This window comes from Lupinus angustifolius, chromosome LG10, assembly GCF_001865875.1.
Source record: "Lupinus angustifolius cultivar Tanjil chromosome LG10, LupAngTanjil_v1.0, whole genome shotgun sequence".
Lineage (NCBI taxonomy): Eukaryota > Viridiplantae > Streptophyta > Magnoliopsida > Fabales > Fabaceae > Lupinus > Lupinus angustifolius.
The window spans coordinates 3,488,579-3,507,930 of NC_032018.1; the positions used below are offsets into that span (position 1 = coordinate 3,488,579).

General features: G+C 31.4%; 3 protein-coding genes and 1 long non-coding RNA gene across 4 annotated transcripts; 2 read left to right on the plus strand and 2 right to left on the minus strand.

The window, feature by feature from the left end:
• Window positions 338-931, minus strand: LOC109357928 (protein YLS9-like). The gene has a single exon (XM_019601984.1). The coding sequence runs from the start codon at window positions 929-931 to the stop codon at window positions 338-340; it is 594 nt and encodes a 197-aa protein (XP_019457529.1).
• Window positions 8,059-8,810, minus strand: LOC109357929 (NDR1/HIN1-Like protein 3-like). The gene has a single exon (XM_019601985.1). It carries the CDS (start codon window positions 8,674-8,676, stop codon window positions 8,059-8,061), a length of 618 nt encoding a protein of 205 aa, XP_019457530.1. The 5' UTR covers window positions 8,677-8,810.
• Window positions 13,826-14,992, plus strand: LOC109358166. Its single transcript, XR_002108923.1, has 2 exons — window positions 13,826-13,873; window positions 14,891-14,992. It is a non-coding gene; the product is annotated as an uncharacterized LOC109358166 (long non-coding RNA).
• On the plus strand, window positions 15,104-17,398 carry LOC109358141. Its single transcript, XM_019602217.1, has 4 exons — window positions 15,104-15,296; window positions 15,508-15,559; window positions 16,119-16,216; window positions 16,813-17,398. The coding sequence occupies exons 1-4, from the start codon at window positions 15,174-15,176 to the stop codon at window positions 17,062-17,064; spliced, it is 525 nt and encodes a 174-aa protein (XP_019457762.1). The 5' UTR covers window positions 15,104-15,173; the 3' UTR covers window positions 17,065-17,398.

Sequence of the window (19,352 nt, forward strand, 5' to 3'; positions counted from 1 at the left end):
GATCGAGGTAAAGAGAATTGAAGCTTTGATTTAGTTGGTTGATGAAATATGGCGCAGTACGTTTATGTGTATTTGTAGAAGGTAACCTATATATGATTTTGGCCTAGGGTATGTTTTTATTTTACTTTTCTTAAGATTTCCTTGCAACATAGTAAATATAGCGGATTAGAGGCTTTGATTTTTGTAGGCAAGTAAAGATTCAGTAGTCTGGATAAAATAAATATTCAAAATGCAACATTGTTGTATATATCCAGATGCACATAAGATGCTGTATATATCTTAGCAGCACACTACGTGATGAGAAGTTGTGTACAAATGATTCAAATTGTCAACCCAACTACGGTATAACATCAAAGAAATAATCATTCCTGCATTTGGTACCATTAAAAGAAGCAACTGGTTTACCATTAGAAATCAAAGGAACACTTAAACAACGACATTGCACCGTAGGAGGATTGAAACGGCTGCTCTTCAACCTCCCATACTTATATCTAACTGTCATATCCAAATCCACAGAAAAGTCATTGTAAACACCAGCACGAGTTTCGATGTAGTACTCAGCTAGTTGGCGAGGTTTAAGGTTAAATACACTCGACCCTTGGAACACCGCGGTTTGAAGAAAGCTTGTATTCTTTTTGCCTTGTTCAAAGGGTGTTAAGCTCACATAAGCAAAATCATTATCTTTGTACCAAGCAATTGCTGTGATCCTTCTATAGTACACTATGGTATTCTTGTTACGGTTTCTAGCAGTGATGTTTACCTTAAAGTTGAAATACAAGTTATTGTTGTTGGTGAGGTTGAATTGTGTGAGTGAGAACTCAGTTACATGGAATTCAACATTTGAGGGGGAGAAGATTGTAACGAAGATTACAGGTAATATCATTATAAGGATGCAAATTATGATGGAGATGCAGCAGCAACGACCTGACATAGTGATGCTAATTTGTGATATAATGTAAAGAAGCTCTAAATGATTAATAAAGTATTGTGCAGAATGCTTATTATGATCTAGTGTTTGTAGAAGGTAACCAACCCCTTATGATTTTAGCTTGCAGTATCTTTTTAATTGAGCTTTTGTAGGATATTTTCCTTGCATCCAAAGTATAGAGGAATTGACTTTTGAAGCCTAGTAAGAACTATTCAATGGTTTGGTTAAAAGGACAGTATATACATTTTGATTTTATGGTATAAAGTGTATAAAATATTGGGTTTGAATATTAAGAAATTATTATAATCATTATTTCTTCTTTTACTTCGTTCATGATAATTGCTATCCAAAATTCGCTGACCCTTCAACAAAAAAAGGAGTATGAAATAAAAGTTCAATTTTGTTATAGGTCATGTATTTTGGTGAAGAATGACGTTTTTCCCCCTCAACAATGACTGCATCAAATGTTGTACGTTGTACTTTTTTATAAGCGTGCATCTATAAACAAAATAAATAAAATACATAGTCAATTCTACAAAATTTATTGTAGCACTCACATTTCAATACCGCTTATAAAATTTTGTGGGTAATAATTATAACGTGTCGGATCAGGGTACATTTGTTTTGACTCATGTTAATTAGGATAGAAGATTTTGAAAGCAAATAGTGAATGATATGTGATGTTATGTTGTTAAGCAATAATATTATATTTGTGAATTCATAAATGTAATGTAATATTATGTTGATAGAGATATCTTACACATTTGATATGTTTTTTATCTTATCTTAAATTTTACTTCAATGATTTATATTTAAGTGATTATTTAAAGTTGTATACTTGTGATTTAATTTAAATATGTTTAACAATTAATATTATCAATTTTTTATTCCTTTGGTTGTCTAAAATAACACACATGATTATAGGAAGCACTTCATAAATGTGTAAATTGTTTACAACTTTTTAAATATTTTATAAATTTCTAGGTACTTGTAGTACGTTGAGCACACAAAGTAGCAGACTCAACAAATACATGTATGGGTTAAGAGAATTGAAGCTTTAATTTAGTTGGTTGATGAAGTATGGTGCAATAAGTTTATGTGTATTTGTAGAAGGTAATCGAATTTATTTGCATTTACACTTGATTAGAGCTCCGGTGATGAAGAACAAGTGGCAATAGCTTCACGCACCTTGTTTTTCAGCATTTAATCCCATGACAATCTTTCAAACAGTTATTTCTTGGAACTTCCTGATTAGTTCTGATCTACCTCTCTCTTTTGTGGAACATGATGTTGGTCCTCAAATAACAATCAAAAAATCTTTTACCCAAGTTCTTAGGAACTCTTGTGACTTCTCAACATCTCAGCTTCCTCAACCTTGTATTAAAGAGGACTCTATTGCCATTAAGATCCCTGAAGTTGATTACCAGGAAGGTATTCAGAGATACAAAACTCATCTTCATGGTAGGTTGATATTGTCCAAAGGTGACACTCCTTTAAAGTTTATAGATCTAACAACTAATCTGGTATCTATATGGAATATGATTGGCAAATGGTCAATGATCTCTCTTGGGAAATGATTCTACGATTTTTCGTTTTCTTCCTTAGAAGACATGAGAATGATCTGTGCGGTTGGGTCATGGAACTTGAAGCCGTGATTCCTGATATTGTTCCTTTGGACACTCGATTTTAACTCCTCTCTGCAAAAGCTTTCCCATACTCAGTGTTGGGTTAAAATCCATAATCTTCCTCAAGAATATTGGAGCCCAAGAATCTTATATTCAATAGTAGGAGGTATAGGGACTCGTATATCCCTGGATGAGGCTACTCATAGTAGATCTTTCGGCCAGTTTGCAAAGGTCTTAGTGGAGATTAATCTAAAAAGCCAACTTCCAAATCATATCCTGGTGGAAAGAGACAGGTTTGCATTCTTTGTGTCTATTGAATATGAAAACTTGCCATTTTTTACATTGCCAAGCTATTGGTCACTCTGTTAGTCAATGTCGCAAAATTAGCAACAATGTTGAAGTTGAAGAAACTGTGAAGCAAAAGGGGAGAAAGTCCACTATGAACCTAAAGCTAAGGAAGCCATAGATGAGCCTATGTTGGATAAGGGTGAGAAGGGGGACCAGGTAATTAAAATCAATGACTTGGTCATAGATCTTGAGGTGGAAAGAAATGTGGTTCCAAATCTTGAGGAAATGGAAAAAATGGATTCCCCTGTCATCAATGCTCCAATCACAATAGGGTCATCCGAAGTTGAGGAATTTGTTGATTATCAAAGTGACAATGTAATTGTTCAGGAAACAATTGAAATAAATAATCAAGTTGCTACAAGTGATTTGAGAATCATTGGGAAACTCTGGGATGATAGAAATGAGGCCTCAGAGGAAGAGAATTTCACTCCAGTTCTCAGCAATTCTAAGAAAAAAGCAAAAAATGAGAGACAATGTTGACAGGACTCACTATACCCGAAGGGGTGGATACTTATCCACTAATCAATGAAAGTTCTATATTGGAATTACAGGGGTTTTGGGAATCCTAAGACTAGACTTGTTCTTAAAACCCTCTCTAATGCTAACAAACCAGATATGGTTTTTATTGTTGAACCAATGATACATTTTGATGTGGTGGATCTAAGATTATGGAATTCTATTAATCTTAAGCTTTTTGTAGCTAATGACACTCATAACTTGATTCCTTCTTTATGAGGTCTTTGTAAACCTGATTTGGATCCTTATGCTATAAGTAATTCTGCTCAACATTTCTCTTTTTCTGTGTCTAGAGACAACATATCCTTCTTCACTGGTGTCGCCTATGGTCACACTAATTATGCAGTTAGAAGATCCCTTTGGTATGGTCGCCAGGAGGATATGCTTAATCATTTTGGCCCTTGGTATTTGATTCAGGATTTTAATGTTGTTATGGGAGCTAATGAGTGTAGGGGCTCAACCTTACCTAACAGAATCTCTTGTAAGGAATTCAAAGGTTTTATTGAAGCTAATTTCTTAATACGCATTCCTACTATTGGTGCTCAATTTACCTGGACAATACGATACTTGGTTCTGCTTTCAGTGAAAGGAGATTGGATAGAGCCTTACGCAATAAGGACTACATACATTCATGGCATCAAGTGTCTTGTTGCACTCTAGCAAGACTGGCCTTTGATCACCACCCCCTGCTGTTGAACTTTTCTGCTAGGTTCACTTCTAGACCTTCTCCTTTTAGGTTTCATAAGATGTGGGTTCATCATAATGACTGTAAAAATCTAGTGAGGGACATATGGCAAACTAAAATGTTTGGGTTTCCTATGTATGTTTTGGCTCAAATACTCAGATTTCTCAAGGAGGAGCTAAGATCTTGGAATAAAACAGTGTTTGATAATATTCACTTCAACGTTAATTTGGCTAAAAACAAAGTAGAGACAATTCAAAGTTGTATAAATGACTCTAGTCCTTCTCAATCCCTGCTCCATCAAGAAAATCTTGTCCAAACTGGTCTCTTGGAAGCTCTAGTAATAGAAGAGATATTTTGGAAAGAGAAAGCTATAATCAATTGGCATAATCATAGTGATAGGAACACTGCCTTCTTCCACAAGGTTACAAAAATTAGGCAGGTTATAAAATCTTTGTCTATGCTAAAGTCTGGTGATGTTCTGCTTACTGACCAGGATGAAATTTCTTCTCATGTTCTCAACTATTATACAAATCTCTTTGATTCCCCTAACTTGATGTATCCCAACTACTTGATTCAAGAGGTGATTCCCTCTTTAGTTACTGATGATGACAATTTCAGGCTAACAACTATTCCAACTTATGAGGAAATCAAGGAAGCAGTTTTTGACATGCAGGTTGATAGTGCCCCTGGTCCTGATTGTTATGGGGGTACCTTCTACCAAAGTTTCTGGGATATTATAAGCCTTGAGGTCTGCAATTCAGTTAGGTTCTTCTTTCAGCATAATTGGTTAATGCCCAACTTGAATTCCAGCAATGTTATTCTCATTCCCAAGGTGCATGGTGCTAAGTCAATTGAGGACTATAAACTTATTGCCTTGGCTAACTTCCAGTTCAAAATTATCACCAAGGTGTTAGCAACTAGACTCTCTACTATTGCTCCTAAAATTATTTCTCCTAACCAGAGGGGATTCATTAAGGGTAGAAATATCAATGATTGTATTTGCATTGCTTCTGAGGCTATGAACATGCTTGACCACAAGATCTTCGGGGGGAATATGGCCATCAAGCTTGATATTAAAAAGGCTTCTGACACCCTTGAATGGACTTTCCTGCTGGAAACTCTCCAAGCTTTTGGTTTTAATCAAACTTTCATTCATTGGATTTCCTTAGTTCTTCACTTTGCCAAGCTTTCAATTAATGTGAATGGTAGTAATGTGGGATTCTTTAGTTGTTGTAGGGGAGTCAGACAAGGGGATCCCTTATCCCCTATTCTGTTTTGTTTGGTTGAGGATGTTCTAAGCAGGGGTATCTCTAGTCTTGTTATTAACAACAAGTTGTCAACCATTTCTGGGCCTAGTAACTTGCACTCTCCTAGTCATATTTTGTTTGCAGATGGCATCCTTATCTTTGGTAGGGGAATCAAAAAACAGCTCACTTTGTCTTTAAAAACTTGTCATGGATTATGCAATGACATATAGTCAGCAAATTAATGTCAACAAATGTAGGTTCTACACTAACATTATTAATCCTAGGGTAATTGCTTCAATTTCCTTGACTCTGGGTTTTGTGAAAGGAAATCTGCCTTTTACTTATCTTGGCATTCCCTTATTCAAAGGCAGGCCAAAGAAGTGTCATTTACAACCCATCACAGATAAGATTATTAATAAGTTATCTAAATGGAAAGGAGCTTCCTTATTTTTAATGGGCAGAGTTGAGCTCACAAGATCAATCTTTTGAGCATGCTTGCCTATAGCTTCCATATATACAAATGGTCTGCTAGCTTATTGAAACTTATGGACACAAGTGTTAGAAACTTTATTTGGTATAGTGACATTAGAGTCAAAAAACTAGTAATTGTTTCTTGGAGTAGGATCTGTTCTCCCTTGGATGAAGGGGCCTTGGCATAAAATCAATCAAATCTTTGAATAAGGCTGCCCTTCTGAAGCTTACTTGGGAATTAAAGACTTCAAATCTTGAATGGGCTCATTTCTTTAGGCTCAAATACAAGTGCAATAACTTCATGCTAGATACTATAAATCATCCATTTGGCTAGGGATTAAGGATAACTGGACAGAGGCATCTTTGAATTCTATTTGGTTAGTTGGTGATGATCATAGTGTTAACTTTTGGAGAGACAAACGGTTAGGGGATCCCATTGTGAACACATTAAATATCCATGTTGACATTCAACCTCATATTTTGGGATATGTTGTTGATTTCTCCATCAATTCCAAAATAATCATACCTGGAGATCTACATAAAAAATTTCCTACTATATCCTATGCCTTGGCTTCCTATAAAAGGAACAATGGTGTTGATAAATTGGTTTGGAAGTTATCCATTGATAGCACTCTATCCTCTAAGGATTCTTTTGCTTTTGTGAATAAGGTAGGTTATAAGTTATCTTGATGCAAGCATATTTGGTCCATATCTATTCCTCCATCAAAATCTTTTACAATTTGGAGATTGTTTCACAACAAAATACCCACGAATGAAAACCTTAGAAAAAGAGGTTGTTCTCTTGCTTCCATATGCAGCTTGTGTCTTCATAGTGAAGAATCTGAAGATCATCTTTTCCTGCATTGTTCTGTTGCAAAATCATTTGGAATTGGATTAATAACTCATTCTCAATCAAGCTGAACACTGCCTCTATAAATAGCATTATTAAGGACGGTGCTTCTATTAAAGGAAGTCAGCTCAGGAAGTGCTCCTTGGTTGTGTTGTTCATACCATAAACACCATTTGTTATTGTAGGAATCAAAAAAGGTTTGAGGGGAAAACCATCACTCCAAACCAGGCAATCTGCAGAATCAAAAGAGAAACATCTCTTTCTGTTAATCATATTTCAAATGCCTTTGTTTCAGGAGACTTAAGGGAATTCTCAATCCTCAAGTCCTTCAACATTCCTCTCAAGCTCTGCGAGTCGCCTAGATACATTGAGGTTAATTGGAAGCTCCCTCTTTTAAGCTGGACAAAAGTGAACACTGATGGAGCAGCTCATGGGGCTCCTAGCGCTGCTGACAAAATTTCATTCTGCTATTAAGCAGTGAGTATAGCTTACACAAATGGTTGGTTCAATCTTTGGCTGGAAAGTGACTCCTTGCTTGTTATTGAAATTTCAATGGAAGGTCTAATGCTCCTTGAAAATTATTCTATGCGTGGACTATATGCAAGCGTAAACTTAGCTTCATGAACCTCAACATTTCTCACATATACAAAGAAGGAAATGGTTGTGCCGACAAGTTGGCTTCGTATGGAATCGCTTCTCGATCTAATTCTACTTGACATACTACTCCTTTGTTCATTTTAGAAGATTTCAATAGAAATCGGTAAGTTATACCGAACTATAGATTTCAAAACTTGTGATGCTCCTCTTTCTTCTTTAATATATATTTTCCAGGTGTAGTTGCACCTTGGCCTTAAAAAAATAGAAGGTAACCGATATATGATTTTGGCCTAGGGTATGTTTTTTTTCTTTAACTTCTCCTAAGATTTCCTTGCATTATAGTATATGTAGAGGCATTCACTTTTCTAGGCGAGTACACAGATTCAGTAGTTTGGATAAAATAAATATACAAAATGCAACATTGTTGTTTTATTATATTTATACATATATCAAGATGCACATACAATGTTGTATATATCTTAGCACACTAGGATGAGTAAAAAAAATTGTAGTACATCCCAAATAAAACAAAGCAACTAGAGAATGGGAGAGATCCATCTCTAAGATCTGACATGCCTCAATAGATACAGAGTCCCAACCGTGTAAATAATCAGAAGTTGATAAAGACCTAATCTTAAACATAAAAACTGCAAGTTTATTACCCTCTCGAAAAATATGATGAAAAAGTACAACCCAATCCTTCATAAGCACAAGGTGAATGAGAAATTATGTACAAATAATTTAAATTGTCAACTCAACTATGAAAAGAGGTATAATATAAAAGTTCTATATCAGTCTCCGTCCCACCGTTCCCGTGCATAACGATCTGCAAAGAAATAATCATTCCTGCATTTGGTACCATTAAAAGAAGCAACTGGTTTACCATTAGAAATCAAAGGAACACTTAAACGACGACATTTCACAATGGGAGGATCGAAACGGATGCTCTTCAACCTCCCATACTTATATCTCACTGTCATTTCTAAATCCACAGCCAAGTCATTGTAAACACCAGCACTAGTCTCCATGTAGTACTCAGCTAGTTGGTGAGGTTTAAGGTTAAATACACTCGACCCTTGGAACATCGCGGTTTGAAGGAAGCTTGTGTTCTTTTTGCCTTGATCAAAGGGTTTTAAGCTCACATAAGCAAATTCATTATCTTTGTACCAAGCAACTGCGGTGATCCTTCTATAGTACACTATGGTATTCTTGTTAGGGTTTATAGCAGTGATGTTTACCTTAAAGTTGAAATACAAGTTATTGTTGTCGGTGAGGTTGAATTGTGTGAGTGAGAGACCAATTACATGGAACTTGACACTTGATGGGGAGAAAATTATAACAAAGATTATAGGTAATATGGTTATAAGGATGCAAATTGTGATGGAGATGCAGCAGCAACGACATGACATAGTGATGCTGATTTGTGATATAATGTCAAGGGAATTGAATGAAGCTCTAAATGATTAATGAAGTATTGTGCAAAATGATTATTATGATCTAGTATTTATAGAAGGTAACCAACCCCTTATGATTTTAGCTTGCAGTATGTTTTTAATTGAGCTTTTTGTAGTATATTTCCTTGCATCCAAAGTATAGAGGAATTGACTTTTGAAGCCTAGTAAGAACTATTCAATGGTTTGGTAACTTGGTTCAAAGGAGGACAGTATATACATTTTGATTTTATTGTATGAAGTGAATAAAATATTACATTTGAATATTAAAAAATTATTATAATCATTATTTAATTTCTTCTTTTACTTCGTTCATTATAGTTGCCATCCAAACTCCGCTGACCCTTTAACAAAAAAAAGGAGTAGGAAATTATATTAAAGTTCAATTTTGTTATAGGTTATGTATTTTGGTGAATAATGACGACATCCCCCACACACACAGAGAACAATTGGTACCTTTAGATCTCTGCCTACCAGCCGGTAAATTTTGTAATGTGTGATTGGGGTATGTAATTTTAGATTAGTGGATAGTTGAAATCCGCTGTTAAATAAGTCTGAGTAATGAGTTATTCAGACCTACAATCTCTAAATATATATATATATATATATATAACTAAATATATTTTTCATGATAATTGTGATATTATATTATTAAACAATTATATTATATTTGTTAATTTATAACTGTGATATAATATTATGTTGTTAGAGACGTCTTATATGTTTTATTGTCTTATATTAAATTATGTTTTAAAAATTTGTATTTAAGTGACCGTTTAGATTTGTGAATTTGTAATTTAATTATATTTTGTAATTATTATTATCATTTTTTCTTCTTTTATTTATCTAAGATAACAAACACACAAATTGTTTACAATTTTGTAAATATTTTAAGAATTTCTGGATAATCATGGATTTCTTAAGCACCCAAAGACCAATAAGTAGCTGACATAGCAAGTACCTGTATGGGTTAAGAACGGATCTAAGTTCCAAAACATCAGAATGAGACGGGTTCGAATAAGCGACTTCCCAAACACATTACCATCTCTAGAGACTATAATAAGACCAAGCAAATATTGGTTGAATTAAGATATCACAAATTTTGTACATCAAATGAAAAATCTTGAAAAAAATAGATGGCATGGTAGATGATGTATCTTTACACGAAGTTTTTTTTATGACTTTATCTCATCCCTATTTTTTTATGGATAAAAAGATAATGTTATGCAGACATTAATTGTTAAATAATTATAATATAAGTGTGGTGACAATATATTTCTAAAACAATGTTTGGTTGGAATGGAAAGAGGTGATATCCTTTGAATTATGTTTTATTTTAAAATTTTGTGGGAACTTATAAAATTAAAAATAAAATTGAATATCAACTTTAACAAGTTTCATCCACAATAAAATACTAACATATTAACAACTAACTGATAAAAATAAAAAAACTTTGACAAGTTTCCTCCTTACCTCTTAACTTAGTTAAAGATCAAACCTTCCATGATAGACCTGCTCAAAAATTTTAATAGGGGAAACTTGGTTACTACCTCATGCTGATAATTCTTATGAACATATGTAACTCCACTCCATTAGTCAATAAGAATAATATCTATTTACGGTTAGTATAAAAGTTTATACACATTCAATATATTATCTACTATTTATTTGTATTATCTTTTTTAAATTGTCAATAGTTATTAAATATGAACTGTGAATAATTCACTAATAATGTATAAAATCTTACATATAATGCATACATATTTTGAGTCAATACCATTATAATGTGGGATTATGCATAAAAAACATAAATAAGTATTTTTTAAATTAAAAAATAATGATCATAATGAAAGTGGATTGTGATCTAGAGGTTCAAAATTGGTCATAATAAAAATGATGTATTTTTCACTCAATTTCATTTACTATCATTTCCCCCCTTTGTTGTGTCTTCTACTATTCTATTATTATTATTATTATTATTATTATTATTATTATTATTATTATTAAAAATGATGTATTTCTCACTCAATTTCATTTATCATCATTTTATTATTATTTAGAGTCTTTTGTTGCCTAATTTTATCGTTCATTACATATGATAGTTTTATTAGAAGTAAATATAATAAAAAATAGTCACAATATTATATATTACACATTATAGTTTGAAACATACTTTCTTCACATAGTTTTATTTTTTACCATTATTTTACTTTAAAATGATGAGATTTCTATATCATCTGTGGATACTGTTTTATTATTTTAAGAGATGGATCACTTATTTTAGGAGTAAGTTAAAAAAACATATTTTTTTATTTTAGTTATTCATTCTATAAAAATTTAATGGTTTATATAATTTGAATTAGTCAATAAATTTAAACCATTTGATTTTTATAGAATAAATAACTAAAATATTGAGTAAATCTTTTAACTCACTTATAGAGTAAGTAGATATCCTCTTTTACTTATTTCAAATAGTGTATTTTTCATTTAACATAGTTTCATATATCTACTATGTGAGTGTAATATTTTTTTCTAAATATGAGTGTAATATCTATACACAATTAGTATTAAAATTTATACATTGTTAGTATATAATCTATTATTCATTTGTATTTAAAAAGTTAATAATTATTTAATATGAATGGTGAATTGATGTGATGATAATATATAAAATTTATATATTGTTAATGAATACATTTTTATTTTATTTAATATACATCCAATATTAATGTATATATCATTTATTTAAGAGTTAACATTCTTTAACATATTTCACATGAATGATTGATAATGAGATCACAAATTAATTTTTTTATCATCGCACATAAATTCATGTGCATTCGTCAATAATAATTAGCATGTACACATCAATAATGACCAATGTGATCACACTTAAAAAATTCTTAACATAAATATTAAACTCTTTAACTTTATCATATATTGTTTAATTCTTGTTTCAAATAATAAAGTCTTTATTATATGAATTAATGTTTAAATTAATAATTTTCCTTACTTAATGTAGTTTCTTATTATTTTATAATAATCTGTAATAAGCTTATTTTTTATGTATCAATATCTTACCATAGCATTTTCTATTAAAAAAGAGTAAATATTCAATTCAGTCGAAATTCAAACCTATAAAAAATAAAAATTTAAACTAATACTCAAAAATTATAAATATAAATCAAAATAGTCCTTATCAATGATCATAAAAAGTAACTCTCACATTTGATATTTTTAGATCCTTTTAAATTTTTTATTTTTTTAGGAACCAAATTAATAGACATTATAAATTTTAAGGAATTATAATATTTTTTTACTCTTTAAAAAATACATTTACAAAGAAACGGATAAATGGTAGAAGAGAAAACATGTGAGTCCAAAAAACTGATGAATGAAAAGTGACAAATTCAGTTTCTCATACAACCCAGCTAGTGATTCCTAAACCTTCAAAAAATTTACTTGTTTATGTGACAGAAAATAAGACAAAACTTCATCATATATCTTTCTTCCATGAATCAGGCATGGCCACCATTCTTCAGTTTCCCTTAGCTGGAAGTCAATAGGCATACAATAGCCCATGCATTCACACTCACTTCTCACCACCATTTATGGGAGCTAGCGTTAAAGCTGCACCATTACTTGATAATATTAATTATATAGTCATTAAAAATATATTCATTAACTTTTTTTTTCATTTTACAATTAAGAGGGGGCTTTCTACTATTTCATTATCTTTTTTTGCACTATCAATAATATTTTTTCATCATTTTGGATAAAAAACTAATTCAGTTTGGGATATGTGATTTTTACTCCCAATAAGTGTCGTTATAATTATTTATATACTAAAAATAAAGGAAATTAGCAATTAGTTGTAATAATTTTTTCAAATCAATTAATTGTACTCTTTATTAAAAAATTATATTTCCAATTTACAATTACATGACTTATAAGTCAAATACAATCCTATTTTTTAACTATATTATATATAACTTTTCATTATAAAAGTATTAATCTATAATACTAAATTAAATAAATTAAAAAAATGGCAAGCATTGTTGTCTTTATCAAAAATCTAATAATAACATAATAAATATAAATTAATAGTTGATAATATCTTCACGAGTATGATATGAAAGAAATAGACATACACAACCTTATCTAAATAAATTATTTTTAGATCACTAAGCAACAATATTATTGGTGTGTTGATGTTCACTCTCATGATTTTATCTTGAATTTCACATCTATTTTACTATTTATATCATTTACAATCCTTAAAACATGAAAATTAATATTACAATAGTTAATATATTAAAAGCAAATATGTTGTGGGTAGGACATATAATAAATAAAAGAATAATTTAATTCCTTCTAAAAATTAGAGAAAATTTTAAATAATTTTTATAATAAATTGGAGAAAGTTTTGAATGTTTTGAAAAGTATTTTATTATTACAAATGAGATGTTAGATTAAGTAGTATATGTTTGTTTTTTTCCAACAAGACTCGAGTCTAAATCTTATACATGGAGAAAATCTCTGATAAGGAGAGCTAGCCCACCATATCGTGGAAGTTCATGACTCAAATATGATTGTACATACATGTGGTTAAACCAAATTTTTTATCGGCAAAAAATAATATTATTAAATAGTAAGCACACCAAAAAGTGTAAAGTTAGTCTAATTTTTTTTATACTTATAATACTTGTTTTATTTTATATTATGACGATTTTCTGGATAATTTATTAGGAGAGTATATGAAAATTCTACCTCAAAGTACTGCTCTTTATTAAAATGATAATATATACCCCAAATTTATAAATTAACTATATCAAATAAACATTTATAAGGAGGGATAGTTACACATCTTAAATAGAATAGTTTTTTACTAGTAGAATAAATGACATCTTAATTTAAAAACTACATTAAATGCAATACTATTATATATTAACTATTTTATTTATTTTAGAGAAGATGCATTAAATCTAATTCTTTTTTTTTTTTTTTACTTTTCCTTGTATGATGAAGTTTTGAAATGTAACATGCCTTGTCAAAAATCTTTACCTATATATATAGAGCTAACCTTAACTCAATATATATCATTTTAAGATTGCTATCTAGTAGTGAGTCCCATTTCCAGACTTCTGATTGAGTGGTATGTTGTTTATGTCTTACAATCGAGGTCTTTTATTTGGTTCAATTGTTTACCAACATTATGAGTATGTCTTCAACATTTATTGAGTTTTTTTTTTATTGTGTCGATTATGTTTGTTTCTTGTTGTGAGTAACATCACATCTTGTAGTTGCTCGACTTGTTAGAATAATGTATCAAATTTTCCACTTTGCTCTCTCTTTTTTCTACTCTCCTTGACCTACTAAATCTTATTATTTTGTTAATTTCATGTTGGATTTGGGGCTTCACCACCCAAACATTTCAGTCTTCGAACGTGATTTTATGATTTTTGTAACACGTTTGAACAATTTCATTTTTTCTTTTTCAATATAGTATTCAAAAGTGATTTTGATAAAGGCAATAGTTCCTAGTTTTTGCACTCAGTGAATGGAATTGAAGTATAAATCACTTTACTCCAAGCTTAGTTTACATGAAAATCAATTTTGCAGAACCAAGTTCATTCAAAACACAGTTTACTAATGTTCAATCAAAAACACTAATTCCTATCAAATTTCATTCCCCTTCTCAATTGAGTCACAATTCTTAAGCCTGGTCAAATGATTTTCTATTTCATTTTTTTAAATCTATACTAGCATCACTTTATTATTATTTTTTTAATAATTTGCCGATCTCTTTCGTTTTAAATTTGATGTATAAATCTCTTTTTCCGTCATTTTTCGTTGATATTATTTTAATTTCTCAGCTTCCATCTTTCCTTTTAAAAAATTAAATACTTGATACAGCCACTTGTATTCTTGCAAAATTTATCCTTTTATTGTGTAAAACAAGTATAAACTGTTAATACTTGAATTTAGCCACACGTACGCTTACTGCAGCGAAAAATAGATTATTATAACTCAAATGACATAGTTTGTGGATCATGATAAATTATCATTTCACAATGTATTAAATGATATGTTTAAGAAACATATAATTTCATATAGAATGTATAATACACAATATTAATTGTTGCTTATGCATGTCTCTCACTATATATAGGGTGTAGCTAGAAGGAAAAGGAAGAAAGATGGTGCGACGTAGACAAGAAAGAGGTAACCAAGAGAGGAGGAGGAGTGCTAGAATTATGGCTATGGAGGCACAGAAGGAAAAGGAGAAAATGGAAAAGATTAGAAAAGAAGAAGAAGAAGAAGAAGAAGAAGAAGAGAAAGCAGAAGAAGCAGAAGAAGAAGAGAAAGCAGAAGAAGCAGAAGAAGAAGATAAAGCAGAAGAAGCAGAAGAAGCAGAAGAAGAAGAAGAAGCTGCAAAACAACAAGAAAATGATATGAAGAATGATGTAGGTGATAATCACTTTACCTATGATAGTGAGGCTGAGAACTCTCGTGCCATGAAGAAGGGACGAAAGTCGAAACCATTTGAAGAAATCATCACTTTATCATCACCTCAGGTTATATTAATACATTGTTCATTCCTAACAAATTAAATATCATGAAATATATACTATATTGAAGTTAAGTTTAATTTGATTATTAAGTTGACAATTCATTGCTATAAGGTTGCACTTGCAACATTCTCATGAGATTCTCTCATGTGCACCCTTTTACCAATGACCCATATGCTATTTTATTCATTTATTCACTCTGTCTTTCTTTTTAAAGCCCATGCAAGAAGGACTATACCTTGGTGATGGAAGCTCTTCAAGAACAGCTGGTAAGTTTGTTATATCTCATTCTCATGTGTATAGACAGACTATGCATCATGCCCTTATATGTGATTTTCCCTAAGTAATGATATATGTATAGAGTGATAGAGAAATTGTTTGTTCCATTTAATTGCATTACATTATGCAAATGCATCTATTGCATAGTGTTCTGAGTAGTCGTGTTATCAAAAATCGGGGCTGAGAGCATATTGTATATATAGTGTATGACTCTAATGATTGTATATATCTTGAGGTGGATGGTAATAGAGCCATGCTCAAGACCAAAATGAACAAATTGATTACATCAAACTATATATGTTAGTCAAGAAAATAGAAGAGCCAATTAAAAACTACATAAGAAAGACATGAAGAATTGAAACTCAATTAAATTTGACTCACCTAGATTTGGCCACTACCCAAATTAATTAAAGCCCTTATTCAATATCTTGTGGTGTTTGCGGTGCTTATTATTTGCCTAAATAAGTAAATGACAACTTTTTTTAATAGTTACCTTTTTTATTGAATTTTCAAGAATAACTATTGCACTTTCCTACTTTTTTGATACAGGAAATGCAACACTTGAAATGAACATGAGGGATACTTATATGCTGCCGAATGACAACCCACTCTTTACAAGTGTTCTGGATGATCAATCGAACTTTCAAGTAATTTTCTCATCTTTCTCTGTATTAATATCAAAATGAGTATGCATAAAGAATGTAATTGATATATACTATCAATGTAACAAAAGTTTTACACACAATTTTTATAAATTGGTAGTTTAAATTTGTTGTTATAGAACCACACATATCAATATATACCTTAAAGAAAAATAATCAGTTTAATACATGCACTAATAGTGCACACACCTCTTTAACTCATCTATAAATATTGAGATATGTATACTTTTTTAGACCACTCAATGAACATGACACTAACTACACAAATTTGAAGTTTATTAAATAAAACTTTACCCATATCTTGAAAATCTAGTATGGTCAGAGAATGATAAATGTGGTAGGTAGTCTTATCTCGCAAGGTAAAGAAACTATTCAATATATGAATTTGTATAATCTCACTATTAGGTTTTGACTTAGCATCAGACAAAAATTTGAAAAGCATAAAAACACTTTCATCTCCCATACAAAGACTCTAATTGATAATTTGATATTATATCCATGTAGCCATTTGTTTTTATTTACCATTTTACTAAAATCACAATTTCTGGTTTTTAAGTTTTAACTGTTCGCATATATTACAGTTGCAGTATAATGCAAATGCTGGTGGTGGCTACAGAGAGAGTCTCCTTCGCTTTGTTAAAGGAATGGGACCAGTTGCTCAAAGAGTAGCAATGGAAAAATTAGGAAATATGGATTATATGCAACCTGTGAAGGATGAACTCACTGATGATCATGAACAACATGAACCACCAACACAACAAGGTGATTTCAAGATAAAGGTAGAGGCAGATGCAGGTGCAGATGAAGTGGTGTCTTCCCCAAAAGGACCATGAAGGATATAATATGATTGATTTAAGGAGTTTTTTGGATTAAAAGTTTCATCTTTTAATCTATTGGTGTTAGTCTTGTGTCAGTGTGGTTGTGTTGCTTTTATGTTATTTGCTGCAATGTTTTTCTTTTGGGATGTTGCTTTAAGACTATCTTTTTAATGCTTTTATGTTTTGGTTGTGTCTTGGATTTGCTATTGGAGTCTTTGTGGTTGTTTAAGGTCAGTGACTACCCTTAATCTTATGTGTATTGAAGGTAGTTTTTGTTGTTTTCCTATAAACTTTTGTGTTTTTGTCTGTTGCATTATTGCATATGATATTGATGTTTGTTTTTCATCAACCCTTCATAATGTGTATTTGGGTGAGTGTTTCCCAAAACATGATGTTGAGTTATTTTTAATTTTGTAAAATCGATTATAATTGAATTTAAAATGAAGTAATTCAGAAATTTTAATCAAACACAAAAGCTGCAATTTCATACTTCGATCAAGTGATTCTTTTAGAAATTCCAAACATATTTACACGAATTTCAAACTATATTGAACTCTTCAAGAATGATTAATACTTGAAACGAAAAACTAAACATAGACCAGGGAGATGTGGATTGTGCATAGATTGATTAATGGATTTAATTTATATAAAAAATGAGTTTTTCTAACCTATGCACCAGGTGCAAGGGTTAAGCCTTATTAAATGGCTCCATAATTAACTAATATTTTTGAAAAACTTAAATAATTTAGGTAGTATTTCAAATGCAACTAATTCTTCCATTAATTTTATCTTCCTCTATGCATTCCCAGCCAACTTCACGTGGTTTTCATTTTTATAAACTTTCCATCCACATTTTTTCAACTCACCAGAGTACTATTTTCTATCACTTTAAATTATTAAAGTTTAATCATATGTAAAAAATTTCAATATATTGATCTTTTATAAGAAACCAGACAAAAAATTTATCAATACAAATATATAGAAGGATATGACAACAGTTAGTACTTCACTCCACGAACGTTCAATTAATAATATGATATTATGTAGAATTTCTTATCCTGTCTTTGATAATTGAAGTTACCTTTTTGATATGGAGTATATGTAATAGTTACAATTATTAAGCAACGTATATGCAACAGTTACTCTCATGCTCTCTTCGCCACTCCATAGCAGCATTTGAGTGCCAGCTTTTGTTCCTCCTTCTCAGTTCTCACATTTGTATTTTTCACTGTATATCCCATATTGAAAAGCATGTAAACAAACTATAACACATACAAGCTTATATTATCTCCACGTATGTGTTAGTTTGTTTGCATGCTAAAACCCATGTACATGGCTAAATGTAGTAAAGGAAGCATTGATTAATACTCTATCTATTTCCATTTTGCTAACCTCCTAATTTCAGATTCTGTACTATAAATAGCACCATTACTACTTGGCTACTTGCTCTTTATGATACTTGCAATTTGGCATTGCAGTTGAACAAAAATAATGATAACTATGATGAATACATGCAATTGTTGTCCTGTTGAAGATTTGGGACAAATGCTCAAAAAATCGCAGGGACAAACATCCTTGCCAATGTTTCTCTCACTCAATCCACTCCAAGTGATTGGTCATCTTATGTCGACCAAAAAAGTTCAATGTGTTAAACTTGATGAATTCTAACAATATGCTTGTAGGACCATTGATGATGACTCAACAAGCAGGGTATACATCTGCTATCACATAAATTGTGTCACAACATGTACCATTATCTGTAATTGGTCAAAACAATAATTAATTATTAATTTTTTAACTTAAAAATATTTTTTCAATTAATCATAAGCTTGTGGTACATATAGTGACACAATTTATGGGACAGTGAATGTTGCCCCCAACAAGTATGGATTGTGATCAGCATAGTTCAACTACAAATGTGCATCAGGACAAAATTGGCTCGGTCGGTCTTGTAGCACATTGCTACAAACCAGAAGGGACAAGGAACATGCATCAGATTGACCGAGACAGGGTGCATCAGGGGCACACAGGCAAAGCGCATCAGCAGGTGCACCATCCTCGGTCAGGATTTCCGCATCAGTTGGATCTGTCTCGGTGAGTAATGTTGCATCAGGTGCACACGGGTAAGGCACATCAGCTGGATCTATCTCGGTCAGTAATGTTGCATCAGATGCACACGGGCAAGGTGCGTTAGCTGGATCTGTCTCAGTTAGAAGAGGCCATTGTGCATCAGACTAATCACAACCACATTCATCTAAGTCAGATTCATCATCACGATGAATCTCATGGTTACAAAGTTACTT